We start from the raw sequence: 14,018 nt of genomic DNA on the forward strand, positions 1-14,018 counted from the left end.
CGCAAGCTAGCCCAGAACCAGTTGGCCGGTCGCTACTACCGTAAGAGGAGGAACGGTGTCTCCTACCGGACACCCGACTGGCCGTTGAAATTCGACCACCCGGAATGCAGTCTTCCGGATACTCATTCATTAAGAGACAGAGAATGTATCGCTGCTTTAATTTTTTACATTTTTACGCCGGCCGAATTTAAGGGTTTACCACTTCCTCTTGGTAAAACTTTCTCACTAATTACAAGCCACGGGAAGTTCGCGTAAAAGAAAGTAAAGTCATTACGGTACTTCGGGCACGGACGCCTTGGCTATTCTTACACGCGATCCGAGAGAAAAACTGGCGCTAACGAAGTTTAAGAAACGAAGCGAAACGGAACGGTCCGATAAAGGCCAGTCCACCCTCTGACTTTAAATGGGGCAACTTAGAGACTACTGGTCAATAAGCTATATATTTCTACCTAGGCTATATACATTTTCTCTCGGACTTTCGTGACCATTGGAAGGTCACGCTATACTTTCAAAGGCCTGAAATAAAATAACGCTATAGATTTTTCTCCCCCACTCGGAAAAGTATAAGTATATCCTTCTACATTCCTCTTTATAATTTCCCACAATATTCGAAAACAACAGGTGGAGCTGGTGCTAGGCACCGAACGAACAATGGGTATACTATTCAAACAACACGAGTTATATAAATATTGGACTTTATTTTTTTAATCTATTAAGTACTTAAGTTTACGGCCCTGCTTTACTATATCTTAACTAGATCGAGGGGGAATTCAATCCCAAATCGTAGACGAAATAATTTTAGTACAATACTGGTAATATCTTCTTTAGTAGCTGCAAGAAGTGATATCTAGTTTATTAGGGAGAAGGTATAAGTTGCCTAAGTATTCGCGCGGGCCATAGTCTCAGTCCCCCTTTCAAAATACAAGGAGGGCGTAAAAGGAGGCCGGGCTATTTCGCCTCCTCTCCTCAGTCGGAAAATACAAGTAATTTTCGTCATTCGCGTCGCGCTGACGTGCACGAGTTTTCAAGAACCAATGAGATGCTGGTTGTAATTTAGAGGCGGCGGGGATTAACTCCGGACCTACGTTTGGACTTGAGATAAAGCTGGAAATGTGGAGGAATTTATACCTTCTCCCTAATAAACTAGATATCACTTCTTGGTAGTTGACAGGGTAAAACAAGAAGATAACTTAAAATTTTCGAAGATTATTATTTAATGAAAAGAGATACTTTTGACCTATTCATAAAATTTGAAAAGCGGACCATGAAAAAGAAAAAAAAAAGAATTTCAAGACTTTCTTTCGGTTTTCAAGTGATGAGCCGACAGCGTGAATAAAAAGGTTAATTTTAAAAGAAGGGCCCTCAAAGTGTGTCAGAAATCTCAATTCACGGCGCGCGGTTCGCAGTTGGAGGGTCAGGTATACAAACGGTGGTTACTGGTTATTAAAAACTCCCAACAATTAAGAGAAAACCTTAGCTCATCCTTTCACAAACGTTACATCACCGCAAAAGTCAAAACAAAACCTTAATTGGCTATTAAACCTTGGTATAGTCAAATCAAACAACACGAACGAATTCTTACCATATAATTAAAAGCCTAACAATGAACGGTGCTTATTTGATCAATTAACCGCTTAATTGAAGAAACCCAAATTAAACAGTCCCTTTTTCTAACCATTCCCATCAACTTGGAGAGAGATAATTAGGGAAATAAGACGGACATACCCACCCAAGATCAAACTACACAAAGAGAGACAATTAAGATACGTTTGATATACGAGACGCGAGACGTAAATTCAAACTTGACCATGACACAAATTTCTACTGTAAGGGTATTCATCATAATTCAGAGAAACGAGATTTTTCAAGATTTGGAAAATAAACTAAACAACGTACATACACGGTTCCTAATAAATATATAATCTCTCAGGCCACATGTTCGGGCTAAATGTTAATTTGATAGAAAACTAGTGTCCCGATAAACCAAGAGAAGTGAATAAGTAACCGGGCAACTTTTAAATAACACTCGATGACCTTTCTTGGCAACCCAAGTTCTTTGATTGAAGCCGTTTCCGGGTGGTTATCGGAAAGTTTAAGTTCGCATTATCGACTTTTAAATAGTACATTATAAGGTGAGGGTTTCTATTTGAATTTATAAAGGTAGCTAATACGTTCACTTGATAGGATCAAGCGAGGTAACTTCTAGTTTTCCATGGCCCTCAAGGTAAATGTTCATGGGAAATTTGGTATAAAAATAAGTCCCTTAAATATGGCGGATGGTTACATCATCGTTTATAGATAGGTTTCACACATGGAGGATTCATACCATTTACACCAGGAAGCCGGGCTATCTGGAGGACAAAAGCAGACGGGTTTTTGTCCTCCAGATAGCCCGGCCCCATGGTGTAAATGGTATGAATCCTCCAAGTGTGAAAACTATCTATAAACGATGACACAAGTAGAATAATCTTACACCAAGTTCCTATGTAAGATTTTTTGCCGTAGCCTCTGGGTCTGAAAGTTCTGACGTTAAGCTTTTTAAATTTCCCAACGGAGCTCCCGTGAATGGAGAGATAAAATTTCTAAAATATTGGCCACGACCGAGAACGAGCTTTTGAAGCAGCGCTCCACAGCGGTGGAGAGTGAAGTGAAACAGGCGGGTTTAATTTATTTATCCGAGTAAGTTCAAGCAAGGGGGGTGGAATTTTTTTAGTGAGACCCAGCTTTCCGCGGCTGATGTTAGTTGGCGCCGAGAAAAAACGTTAGTAGAGAAAAACTTTGGGTGTTCAACTACCGTTTACTCTACAGTAAATACATTCGGCCTAGCCTTGGGATATCAAGTTTTAGGAACACTCGAGATGAGACGTTCGTTAGAGAGAACCTGACACACAATACCCTCATTCCTAGGCTGGAAAGCTATGTCCTTTCAGATCATCTCCTTTTGACGATGATGTAACCATCCGCCATATTTAAGGGACTTCCCGAGTTTCTACTCCAGGGGTGTAAGATACAATAGAGGATTAACACCCTGTCTTACCTTTGACCTTTCCCTAACTATAAAAAGATCGACTGCTGACAATAATCACTCAGTCAATCTCCACCATTAAGATGTAGTGGGGGTCTCTCGATGTATTCCGACCCCGAAAGCTAAGTACTGATTGGCAGTATGAACAAAACTAATTAGACCCCCCCCCCTTCTATCTCATTCCAATTTGGAAAACAACCGAATCGAGACCTTAATACAAAACGCTGCGAAAAAAAAAATTCACCCGCAACAACGGGGCTGTATAATTTTTCTTTCAATTAAATCCCGGTTCCCTCCTACAAATTTTCGATTTAACCCCCCCCCCCCCCCCCCCCCATGTTTTGACGAGAGAGAAATTTAAAATTCATTATTTCCCTTTGCACTTTCTACAAAAAACGATTTGACCCCTTTAAGACACGTTGGCTTTTGTGATTTTTGGTGAATTAAAGAAAAAAACCAACTGAAATAGGAGGGATGTATCGAGGTTCCGGCCGGGGATTGTAAGAGGTTGACTATAGACCAAGAAACGGGGATTCCATTATCCCTAAACAACGCGTCAAGGAGAATTTCCTTTGGGATTTAGAGGGGGGGGGAGAAAGGTCCCCTGGGAACCAGTATGTTTAAGCAGTGTTTAAAATTCAATGTACTTCAAGGGGGGTTTGGGTTTTGATTATTTAAAAAGAAAGACTCGCTTATATTATTTCTCATTTCACAACGAAAACTAATACCAAAAAGATCACGCTTTGATAGGAATTGTGTAGTTTCAGTAGGCTAGCTAAACAAGTATCAATATGACTTCTACAAAACCGAGTAACTTCATTTGGTCTTTGGGTAAGTTTTTCGTATAGTAGTAAGTAGTATCGCGTTTAAAACAATTCTAATTTAGTTAAAACAATTTAAGATCAAAACCCAATTATGCAAAAAATAATCTATCCTTCAAGAAACTTCATTAGTTTTAAGTTCAAAATGCTAACACTAATATCTAGCAAGCATGCTTAAAAACTTAGATTCAGTTACCTCAAACATTTTTAAGTAGGTTTTAAAGATGATAACTTTTAGAATAATTGAGAAATTTCCGTTTTTTTAGTCCAATATGATGTTCCTTCATTTGAATAATGCAGATTATCGTCAAAAATTACGGATCCGGACTTCAAAATTCGCGATGCGCGTTTTAAAAAAAGTTCGAGTTAAGCCTAATACTCAACTTTTGCGTTTCCATGGAAACAGAACTTCCGGCTCGCGCCGGCAAATTTTTTTGGGGGGGATTCTTCATTTCCTAGGCCTTGGCTCGTTAATCTGAAAAAATAGAAAAATAATAATATTAAACACTTGGTCAACCCAAAATTTTTATCGAATCCTTACATAAACTATATTATTATTGCATTTGCAACATTATTTAGTAATTAACTTACTTTAAAAATGACTAATCTTAAAAAAATTAAGCCAGCGTGGGAGTCCCTGCTTCAAACTTTTCGGGAGACTTTCTCCAGGGATCCCTGCTTTCTCCTAATTCCAATGACTACGTCATCATCAGGGCCTTAAGCCAATCGAAGAACAGATTTGAAAAGCGCTCTTGAATTTCATTGGCTGAGAGATGAATAACGGAAATTTTCCACGAATTTCAAATACATATTTTTGTGTTATTACTCCTTGCTTTTTAATTTTAACATTATAATACCAATTTTAATTATATTTTACAGGTTTTACATCATTATTTTTATCTTTATGCTTAGTAAGTTATAATATTAGCCTATCTTTACACTCTAAAACTATTAAAATTATTATATAGAGTGCCCAAATTGCAAAAGATGGTAAAAATAGTTTGGACATAGCCCAAACTATACCTGGCCGAGCTGGTATCGACTATCCAATTTTGAGCAAAATCCCGAATGATTTTGAGTTTGATTGTCGAGATCACGATTACGCTGGTTACTTTGCAGACGTTAAATACGACTGTCAAGTAAATTTCAACGTTTAACACCAAAAAAACCCCCCAAAAGTGTTCATCAACTCTGGTATCTTACAGGTCTACCACGTTTGCTTCCCTGATAACCGAAACTCAACATTCTTATGTGGTAACGGGACTATCTTCAACCAAAGGAACTACGTCTGCGACTGGTGGCATCGTTTTAACTGTAGTCACGCCCCTAGCTTGTATGAACTAAATCTCTTCAAGAAACCACCTCTTCCCGTTATCGGACCCCCAACCTATAGAGTCCAACCTACCTTAGTTCGAATACCAAAAGCCTCCTTGGATATCAGAAACATACCCAAGTTAACAGTGCCAAGTCTGAACAAAAACAGGGAACCAATTATCAATGCTAATGGTTATAGAAGTGGCTCGGGACCCACAAAACCGAGTACCTTATCCAGAAAGGACCAAGAGTCAAAAAAACCCATAAACCGAGGCTTAAATGATAAAAATTCGGAAACAAAACCCAAAAATCTTGTACCAGACAAGGTGCAGAAACAAAATCCGGTATTATTAGTTACCGGTAGACCAAGGGCGAGAGGAAATAAAACTCTAAGCCCAGTAAGACCAAACAGAAGCTCTCAAGCTAAGAACGGCAGACAAGTTTTTTTCCAAACTTGTAACTGTTCAACAAAAAATTAGTTTAAATAAAGATATCAGCTCAATTATCATATTAACTTCATGATAGTGATCCACATTGTGACTTTTTATTAAAATTACATATAGCAAACACTACAAAAATTTATAACCCCATCTCTCTCAAGTCTCAGTTACGTATTTAAACTGAAAAACAGAAAAAAAATGTCACAGGCAATCCATTCTTTCTCTAATTGCGTTTCCTATTTAATAGGAAATTAATTTTTTACAATCTCAAGTGACTTAGTTATAGTTTATAAAGTTCTTTCGCCTATTTTCCTTTCATTTAAATCACAAACAACAACAAATTTTACACGAGACATATTTTGAAAGAAAATAATTAACAAATAAATCTGTACTTAAATGTTAAAATTTTAATTTAAATTAATTAATTAATAAACATTTATATTATAATATTATTCATGGTTTTTCATTTTTTGTTTACTCCTACATGTTTTTTTTTTTTTAATTTTAAATCTACCTAATTAGTAATTAATTAGTAATGTAATTACTATCTATAATGATTTGGTTAATTAATTAATAATAATTATACATAAGTTGTGTAAAAATGATTAAAATATTATATAATTAATAATTTCAACATAATTGTTTTTGTTTTTGGCTTTGTATTTTTTATTTTTATTTACATAGATTAGATTTAAACATGATTCAATATTGAATAATAATTAAAATTAAATATAATTTCTTGCAAACAAAATTAACAAATAAATAAATAATACTGAGATTATGAAATTGTTTTCTCTTTGAGTATTTTAATTTTTTAAATCTTTAAAAAAAATTTAAAATTTAAAATATTCTTAAAAATTGATTAAAGTCCTAAAGTCCACCAAATTTAAAGTGGAAGGGTGGACATTAGATCTTAAAAGTGTCGCTTAATCAGTTTATGTGGCCATAATAGTGTTTTTAATCTTTATTTCTCTTCTATTCTACTGAAAGGCAAATTTTAATCATTTATTTGTTTGGTAATTAATTATAATTAATACATTATGAATGGATATTTTCAATTTTGATGCCACACACGGAATAATTAAGTAATTAATTTAATTCACAAAGTTATATATAGATAGCTACAGTATAAATATATATTTTATGGACCACTACCAGCATAGTTGAATTTAATTACCCCTTTTTATTATTTTATTCTTTACCATTTTGTTTATGCTGAATGAATTTACAAAAAATGGCATTTGTTCAATTTTATGATTGAAATATGAAGTCTTAGGTAATTGAATTGATTCCCTTTTCTTTCTTTTATTTTTTGTACAAAATTTCCTCAAATCTTCCCAAATTTTATTCCCTTAAAGATTATGATGTAACTAATTAAACTGGAGTTAATTAATTATATTTAATTGCAAATCAATATTTTTAGGTTTTTGGGGAAAATTAACAAAATACAAATAAAATTAATTAGTGTACATTGGAAGATTTTTTTTTTGTCAAAATGTGCAAAGCAAAAATGAGTTGACTAGATTTAATTTTAATTATTTAATTATTAAGCTACTTTAATAAATAATTAAATAATTTCAGTGCCAGATAAGAGATAACTAACTGGCATTTAATTTTATTCCGTTTTGTTGCTTTATAGCTTTATATTTAAGTAGTAGGTAGTTTAAAAAAAATTATGCTTTGAATAAAAAAAAATTAAAATTAACTATGATAAATTAAATAATTGGTGTTTTCTCATTTTTCATTCACAGCTTCATTAAAATCCACTTAATTTTTGGCCCTGACATATTTTTTACCAAATAAAAACTATAGACAAATAAAGAGTCAGTATTATGATACAGCCAAAAGCCCAAAACTGGATTCTCTAGTTAAAACTGAGGGCCAACAAATTAATTTTTAAGTTCAGGGTTATTCTAGAATTAGCAGTCTTATTCCTGATCAGCGCCATCTACCCATAGCGGCGACTTTGAGAACTACTGTAATCGGCAAGCCAACCAGATGTCGCTAAAATCTGGTGACGTCATTTTTGGTAAGACCCCGAGAGTGCCCCCCGTCAGTGACGTCACCAGATTTTAGCGACATCTGATTGGCTTGCCGATTACAGTAGTTCTCAAAGTCGCCGCTATGGGTAGGTGGCGCTGATCAGGAATAAGGCTAATTGTTTTTATTATAATTATTTCCAATTTGTATATCTGAAAGACGAGTAAAAACTTAAGTCAGCTCATTAAGTTTACTCTTTTTATTAATGTGGTGAAAGAAGGAATGTCAAAGAATGCTAATTAATTTTTCCTAATAAGAGTTTAGTCAACTTTGGTTTCTTTAGAGGGACCAGCCACAGCTTCATCGGGTTTTGCCGCGTAAGAAGTAGTCTTTTGGGCCGTTAATTTCTCCTGGGCTTTTCTCTCTTTCCTCTTAATCTGCCAATAAACTACCAGACGACAGCAGAGCATTAAAGAAAAAACTATAGAAGGAGCCATTCTTTCAAATTTTTCAGAGAGCATGACGTGAGAGTAAAAAGCGGCTAACATGACACCCAGGAGTAATATATTTGCTAGTTGTTTCGCAAACCCTAAATAACAATATTCGTTAATTTGAAAATTCCAAGATGATGAAGGAAAGAAAGAAAGAAAGATCCGTCCCCAAACCTGGTATAAGAAGTAGAGTAGTTCCACAGGCAACCTCCATCCACCCAACCACTAATCTATACCATTTGGAAGGAACTTTAAATCCCAAAGATTTGGCAAGTGGAAAAACCTTGGAATACTGCACAAAATTCTTTCTCTGAAAACAACAACCCCATTGAACCTTTTAGTTCATGGTTGCTCCCTATTATTTGAAAGGATCATGCTTTGGTCTTCCAGTGACAGTGTATGTTACTCTTCAGTGTCAAAATGAAGGGTTATTTGAGTTACTGAATACACATATCCATGCATTAATCAAATATCGTTGGCTCTGGACTGACTACAGATAGAGAATAGTGATTGATTGAATTCAAATTGAATGACAACAAACCGAGGCTTAACATTTACACCCATAAGTCGCGTTTCTCGCGTCTCTAATTAATATTCGTGCGATAAAAACTTACGATTTCGCGGTGCATATCTTTATTGATGCCCGGTGTAACTTTCATTGACCCGACAAATATGAAAAAGAGACCCAAAAATATAGATAAAGTTGTAAGAACTAAGGAACCCATTTTGACGTTGCGAAACAGTCGAGACTGTCGGTAGAAACTAGAGCCCCTACGCTTTGGCTTTCCTGTAAAACTTGTTCGTCCCTGATTGGCTGGAAGAGCGTTGCCAAGGTAACGTCTCTCTTCTCCGAGGCGCTCCAAAATCGAAACCACGAGAAGAGCAAGAGCAATCATCTCGCTCTTGGCAGAGAAGTCGCGTAAACGAAGAAAGATAGGAGAGCGAGTTCTTTGAACTTTTCGGCGGTAATCATTTTAGGCGTGCATGACTGGTTTCGCCACAAATACTTTACATTCGAGGGTGAGTTGTCAAAACCTTGTAATTTTTCATTCCTCGACGGATTTGAATGCGTTTACTAGATAAATCGATAAATAATAGCATGACAGTTCGTTCGTTAGAGTTTTCTCGTGTCGGTCGTGAATTTTCCCGCCAAACTCGACAGTAATTTGACTTCATAAAATCATGTCGCGCCCAAAAAGATTTTTTACGAATAAAATGTTGGACTACGATGGTGCCCCTATACATTTGCCCATCGAAACATTGAGAAAACGATGCGTTAGTTTAATTTCGGAGATATTTTCTAATCAAAAAACATCGTTTCAAGACTGTGACGGCGGATTGTACGTCGGAGTGGCTGGTGTCTCGTACATGTGTCATTATTTGGCGCATTTACACACTTTCGAGAAGGAAAAATCGCAATTACTTCGTAAAGGGGAAGAATACTTAAATTGCGCCCTTTCGTCCCTGGACCACCCTCAATTACGAGGCGACAAAACGTTACAAGTCTCTTTTCTCTTGGGAAACGGGGGCATGAATGTCTTAGCCGCTTTGATGACACACGCGCTGGGACGGAGAGACGACTGTCAAATGTACCTTAGTCGATACGCTGCCATGGCTGATTTTTGTTTGCCAACCAAGTTTTTAAGTTGCGGTTCCGACGAGTTGTTCGTCGGAAGGGCGGGCTACTTATGCGGAGCGCTCTTGTTGAACAAAAAGTTAGGACGAGAGGTGCGTAATCAATTACTTATACCATCCCCCCTTATGGATAAGTTTAGGTTTCTTTTGTTAAAGTTTCACTATACGGGACTTCTTATTTAGCAGCTGTATGGTTCTCACTACTTTTTTCCGTTAGTTGGCGAATAAATCATCCCTAAATTTATAGAGGGCTATTATTTTTGACAGTGCGTTTCTAGGCAAATGTTGTACGCCTTATGTCAATCGATCGTTCAGTCGGGTCGAGAGTACGCCAGAAGGCATCGTTCGGCCAGTCCCCTCATGTACGCGTATTACGGAACGGAATACCTTGGTAAATTGAACCAGCTAGATCTCGCGTATCAATCGCTCGAATTTACTATTAAATAATCCCTCTCAATGATGGCTTTGATGGTATGTACAGGCGCCGCGCACGGATTAGCTTCGATACTTCAGATGTTGCTAAACGTCCCGGATTATCTATCCACTCATCTGGATGCCGAGCGAGACATTAAAGGGGCTGTTGATTACTTGTTAAGGCTACAAACACCCAGTGGGAATTTCCCTTGCGCCACCGACGAAATTGGCCAAGAGAGACCGGAGGAAGAGGAATTGGTCCATTGGTGTCACGGAGCGCCTGGTAAGAACGTACTCATAAACTTAACTCATTTAGCCCAGAAGCTCTGGCGATTGGCGCCTCAAAACAACTTGACGCGCTCTCTGACATTGCTTCCCCTGATTAAGTTCCGATCTCTATTTAGCAACCCGATTACTGCACTTGTCTATAGGTCTTGATTAATAGTCTTTGGTAGGCCTACATAAGTATTTTCGTGTCTCCAATCCGTTTATGCAGTCAGGAAATTAAATAGAATCACCCTTAAGGGACAATATATCTGATGGCCAAAGCTTATCAACGATGGAGAGACGAGACATATTTGAGATCGTGTTTAATGTGCGGCGAGATCGTTTGGAAGAAAGGGTTGTTGAAAAAAGGTCCCGGCATCTGTCACGGTGTTGCTGGAAACGGATACGTATTCTTACTTCTGTACCAATTAACCCACGATCCGAAACACCTTCATAGAGCGCTTCAATTCGCCGAGTTCATCTTCACGGACGACTTCAAGCGAGCGCGAACTCCCGACTGCCCTTACAGTCTCTTCGAAGGTCTCGCCGGAACCACCTGTTACTTGGCCGATCTATTAGAGCCAGATAACGCTCAGTTTCCCTTCTTTGACATCTTCTAATCATCATTGTTATAAACCGTTCAGATTCCACGATTTAAAACACACTTTTTATAAATGTTCACTCAGCACACTGATACTTAATTTGATGTTAATTGGAACATTGACGCGCATTAAATTACGCTTTACCTTTTCCCTTTGAAACAACATTTGACTTAATTTGCAAAATGGCCTCGTTTAAAATCTACTCAGACTCCCAGGGACATTAAAAGAGACAAGTAGGGGAGATTAAAAAGTCTAGACATCTTATATGGTACAGGCTATCGTTCTAATTTCTCTAACCATTTTGAAGTTGAAAACGAACTAATTTCCCCAATCTGCAAGTCTCCGGGGGGGGAGCGAGGGAGGAAAGGGTATAAATCCCCACGACAAACTGAGATATATCCCTTTTAATCTTGATATTTAAAAGCTTGTTGAGCAAGCAAGAGTAAACTGCGTTCAAGAACTAACCCCTTACTCAAAGTAAATCTCAGCCGCGGTTTGAGGAACATTGAAAGAGAAGAAGACAATGAGAACTCTCTTAAGCAAAGAAAAGAGTGTGTGCAAATTCTGAATAATACAATGTATAATAGGAGTAGATTAAGCCGAAGTTATCGTGTCTCCCTGGATAGACCATAGTCCCCTTAATTCTACAAGAGAAGCAAACACCACAGGGGCAACCTCGCGCCCCTGTATCTTGGTTTCTCTGTAAGTAATTATTGGATTGGTTTATGGACGTCTGATGACTTTGGGTTAATCTACAGCTTGTCTCCCCACGGGAATTGTTTCGCTGATAATGGTAACGCTAGTTAATCCTTTAGTTGGAAAATGAAGGAGTGGTAGATCAGGCAATCAGCTTCCCACGTTTGTTCTAAAACCCCTTAAAGGACGGCTTTCCATACCTGATGATAATCCGCGAGAGTTCATCCCATCTTGAATACGCAATGTGTAAAAAGAGTTAGAGAAAACAGGTCGCGATAGAAAGATAGCGTTAAATACGTTGCATATCCGAGTTGAGATCGAATCGAATAAAATTGTGTGCAAAAGATTTTCTTCTTCTTTAAAAACATTCAAAGATCCCCCCCCCCTTTTTTTTTGAAAAGATAAAATTTTCGCTTTTTGAATATCCTAATCATGCCTTGCACCTAAAAAAAAGCATAAAACATATCACATAAAAATAAACTGTACAGGATGTTACAATATATTATTTTATATCATAATCCCCATGGTCTGTATATTTTTTGTACAGGGATTTGTAAATTTCAAGGTTATGTTACGTAACATGTTAGTAGTGGTTAACGTACAGTGTGTTTATCAAAGATGATATTATAAATATTTGGTGACGACTAAAGAGATTGGTGTTGTATTGTAACATCCTGTACTAAAATTTTATTGGTTTACAACGATCATTTTGAAACCAAACGAAAATGATGACGTAAGTTTGTTTAAACAAACATAAATCAGACACTGACCCCGGGCTTTTAATTAAAGGGGTTTTCTAGATTATAATATAATATTTTAATACAAAGAAATGAAAATTATAAAAATCTAATTTTAGCGAGCGATATTGTAGATTTAAATTAGATTTTTAAGAAGTATAGGCTTAGCTTTAATGCTTTTAAAGTATAGAAATAGCAACGCAGACGGCTTCGCTTTTTGGGCTAGAAATAAGTTCTTTCAGTCCCCTTAAGGAATTGCCTTTAAAATTAATGGAAATTGTTGAAAATCTTAAGGTTTTGTCGAGGTAATATAATAGCAAGTCGTTAAGCCCGAGGGCACGAAAAGTCTGTAGCGCTCTAGAATACGCTAGGTCCCGCCTATGGTAATGGTATCAATTTAAACTGGAAAAATATCGCTTTTGAGGCTCTTAAAAATTTAATGGAAGAGAGGACTTTGCCTAAATTGCGCTCGTAAAGAAGCAAATGGTACGGAAATTAAATTGAAAATTAAGAAGCTTTCGTAGAAAAATTGAAAGAACGCGAGTTTCAAACAAATAAGTTAAATTAAATTTTTAAATATATATCTATATATATATGCTCAACGAGCTTCTTTTAAATTAAATTAAATCAATGAATCGTATAATTAATACTTATATATTTAAAGTAGATGTTAGAATACGTTACTGTAGTGTAGTGTAGTTAATTAAATTGAATTTAATAAATAATTATTTGTTGCGTTGAAATAATTAAAATTTCATAAAAAAAACTATATATTAAAAATGGCATAAATATTATAACGAAATTTTTTGTATTTTAAATTTATGAAAGTAAAGAGAAAATATTGCCTTACACGTTGAAACTTGAATGAAATGTTTATTTAAACCTAAAGTTTAAAAACGCGTTTTTTTTTTTGGAAATTTTTGAGATGCTTTGTAACTTGTAAGAGGTTGTTTATTTTTTCTTCAAGTTGATGATGAAAACATATTCTTTAGATTGTAAAGGTGTAAGTTAGGCAAGAGATACTATAGTAATAGAAGTAATGCATACAGCTACTAGGAATAATTGTAGACATTCTCTCAACGTATTAACGCCGATTTCTTCGGGTTTTTTTTCTTTCGCGAAAAGAGGCACCGCTTCGATTTCCGTCCCCCGTACACGTTGGTTTTTCCGCAAGTATTTTTATGAAGCAACATTGCCTTTCAGACAAACCCGAGTCTCAACTCTCAAATATTCGCTAGCCCTAAAAAATATTCCTGAACATACTACGAAAATAGTTTCTAGTTTCATCCTTAAAGAAATCGATATTAAAATCCCGTAGGGGATAAAAAATTTAACAGAGAAGTTACAAAGACGAAAAAAAAAAATAAATAGAAACTTTGAATCGAAAAAGAAAAAATATTCGACTCGTCGTAGATTCTTACATTTGAAACTCTGAACTTCACTAGAGTTTTTTCTATCACTTGGCTACTATTTTTAGGCCATTGGGAAATAGTGACCGGCAATAGTTTCAAAACAAGGTAACTGTATATAAGGTGAGTCTGAAGCTAAGTTCCCACTTGACCAGAAATAACGACCGAAACTTTATCGCTGCGTTGA

General features: G+C 36.2%; 3 protein-coding genes across 3 annotated transcripts; 2 read left to right on the forward strand and 1 right to left on the reverse strand.

The window, feature by feature from the left end:
- Nucleotides 1-3,511: 3,511 nt before the first annotated feature.
- On the forward strand, nt 3,512-5,639 carry LOC149588413 (uncharacterized). Its single transcript, XM_089862672.1, has 4 exons — nt 3,512-3,856; nt 4,726-4,757; nt 4,815-4,985; nt 5,052-5,639. The coding sequence occupies exons 1-4, from the start codon at nt 3,817-3,819 to the stop codon at nt 5,637-5,639; spliced, it is 831 nt and encodes a 276-aa protein (XP_089718798.1). The 5' UTR covers nt 3,512-3,816.
- A 23-nt stretch (nt 5,640-5,662) lies between these two features.
- On the reverse strand, nt 5,663-8,987 carry LOC149588414 (putative acetylcholine receptor chaperone). Its single transcript, XM_089862673.1, has 3 exons — nt 8,686-8,987; nt 8,246-8,381; nt 5,663-8,169 (listed from the first exon to the last, which is right to left on the reverse strand). The coding sequence occupies exons 1-3, from the start codon at nt 8,965-8,967 to the stop codon at nt 7,901-7,903; spliced, it is 687 nt and encodes a 228-aa protein (XP_089718799.1). The 5' UTR covers nt 8,968-8,987; the 3' UTR covers nt 5,663-7,900.
- Nucleotides 8,988-9,253: 266 nt separating this feature from the next.
- LOC149588415 (lanC-like protein 3) lies at nt 9,254-13,273 on the forward strand. The gene is made up of 4 exons (XM_089862662.1): nt 9,254-9,799; nt 9,974-10,097; nt 10,188-10,403; nt 10,646-13,273. The coding sequence occupies exons 1-4, from the start codon at nt 9,254-9,256 to the stop codon at nt 11,005-11,007; spliced, it is 1,248 nt and encodes a 415-aa protein (XP_089718788.1). The 3' UTR covers nt 11,008-13,273.
- The last annotated feature ends 745 nt before the right edge of the window (nt 13,274-14,018 follow it).

Source organism: Phalangium opilio, unplaced genomic scaffold (assembly GCF_054372755.1).
Source record: "Phalangium opilio isolate 3A_F unplaced genomic scaffold, DU_Popi_V2 ptg000650l_1, whole genome shotgun sequence".
Classification (NCBI taxonomy): Eukaryota; Metazoa; Arthropoda; class Arachnida; order Opiliones; family Phalangiidae; genus Phalangium; species Phalangium opilio.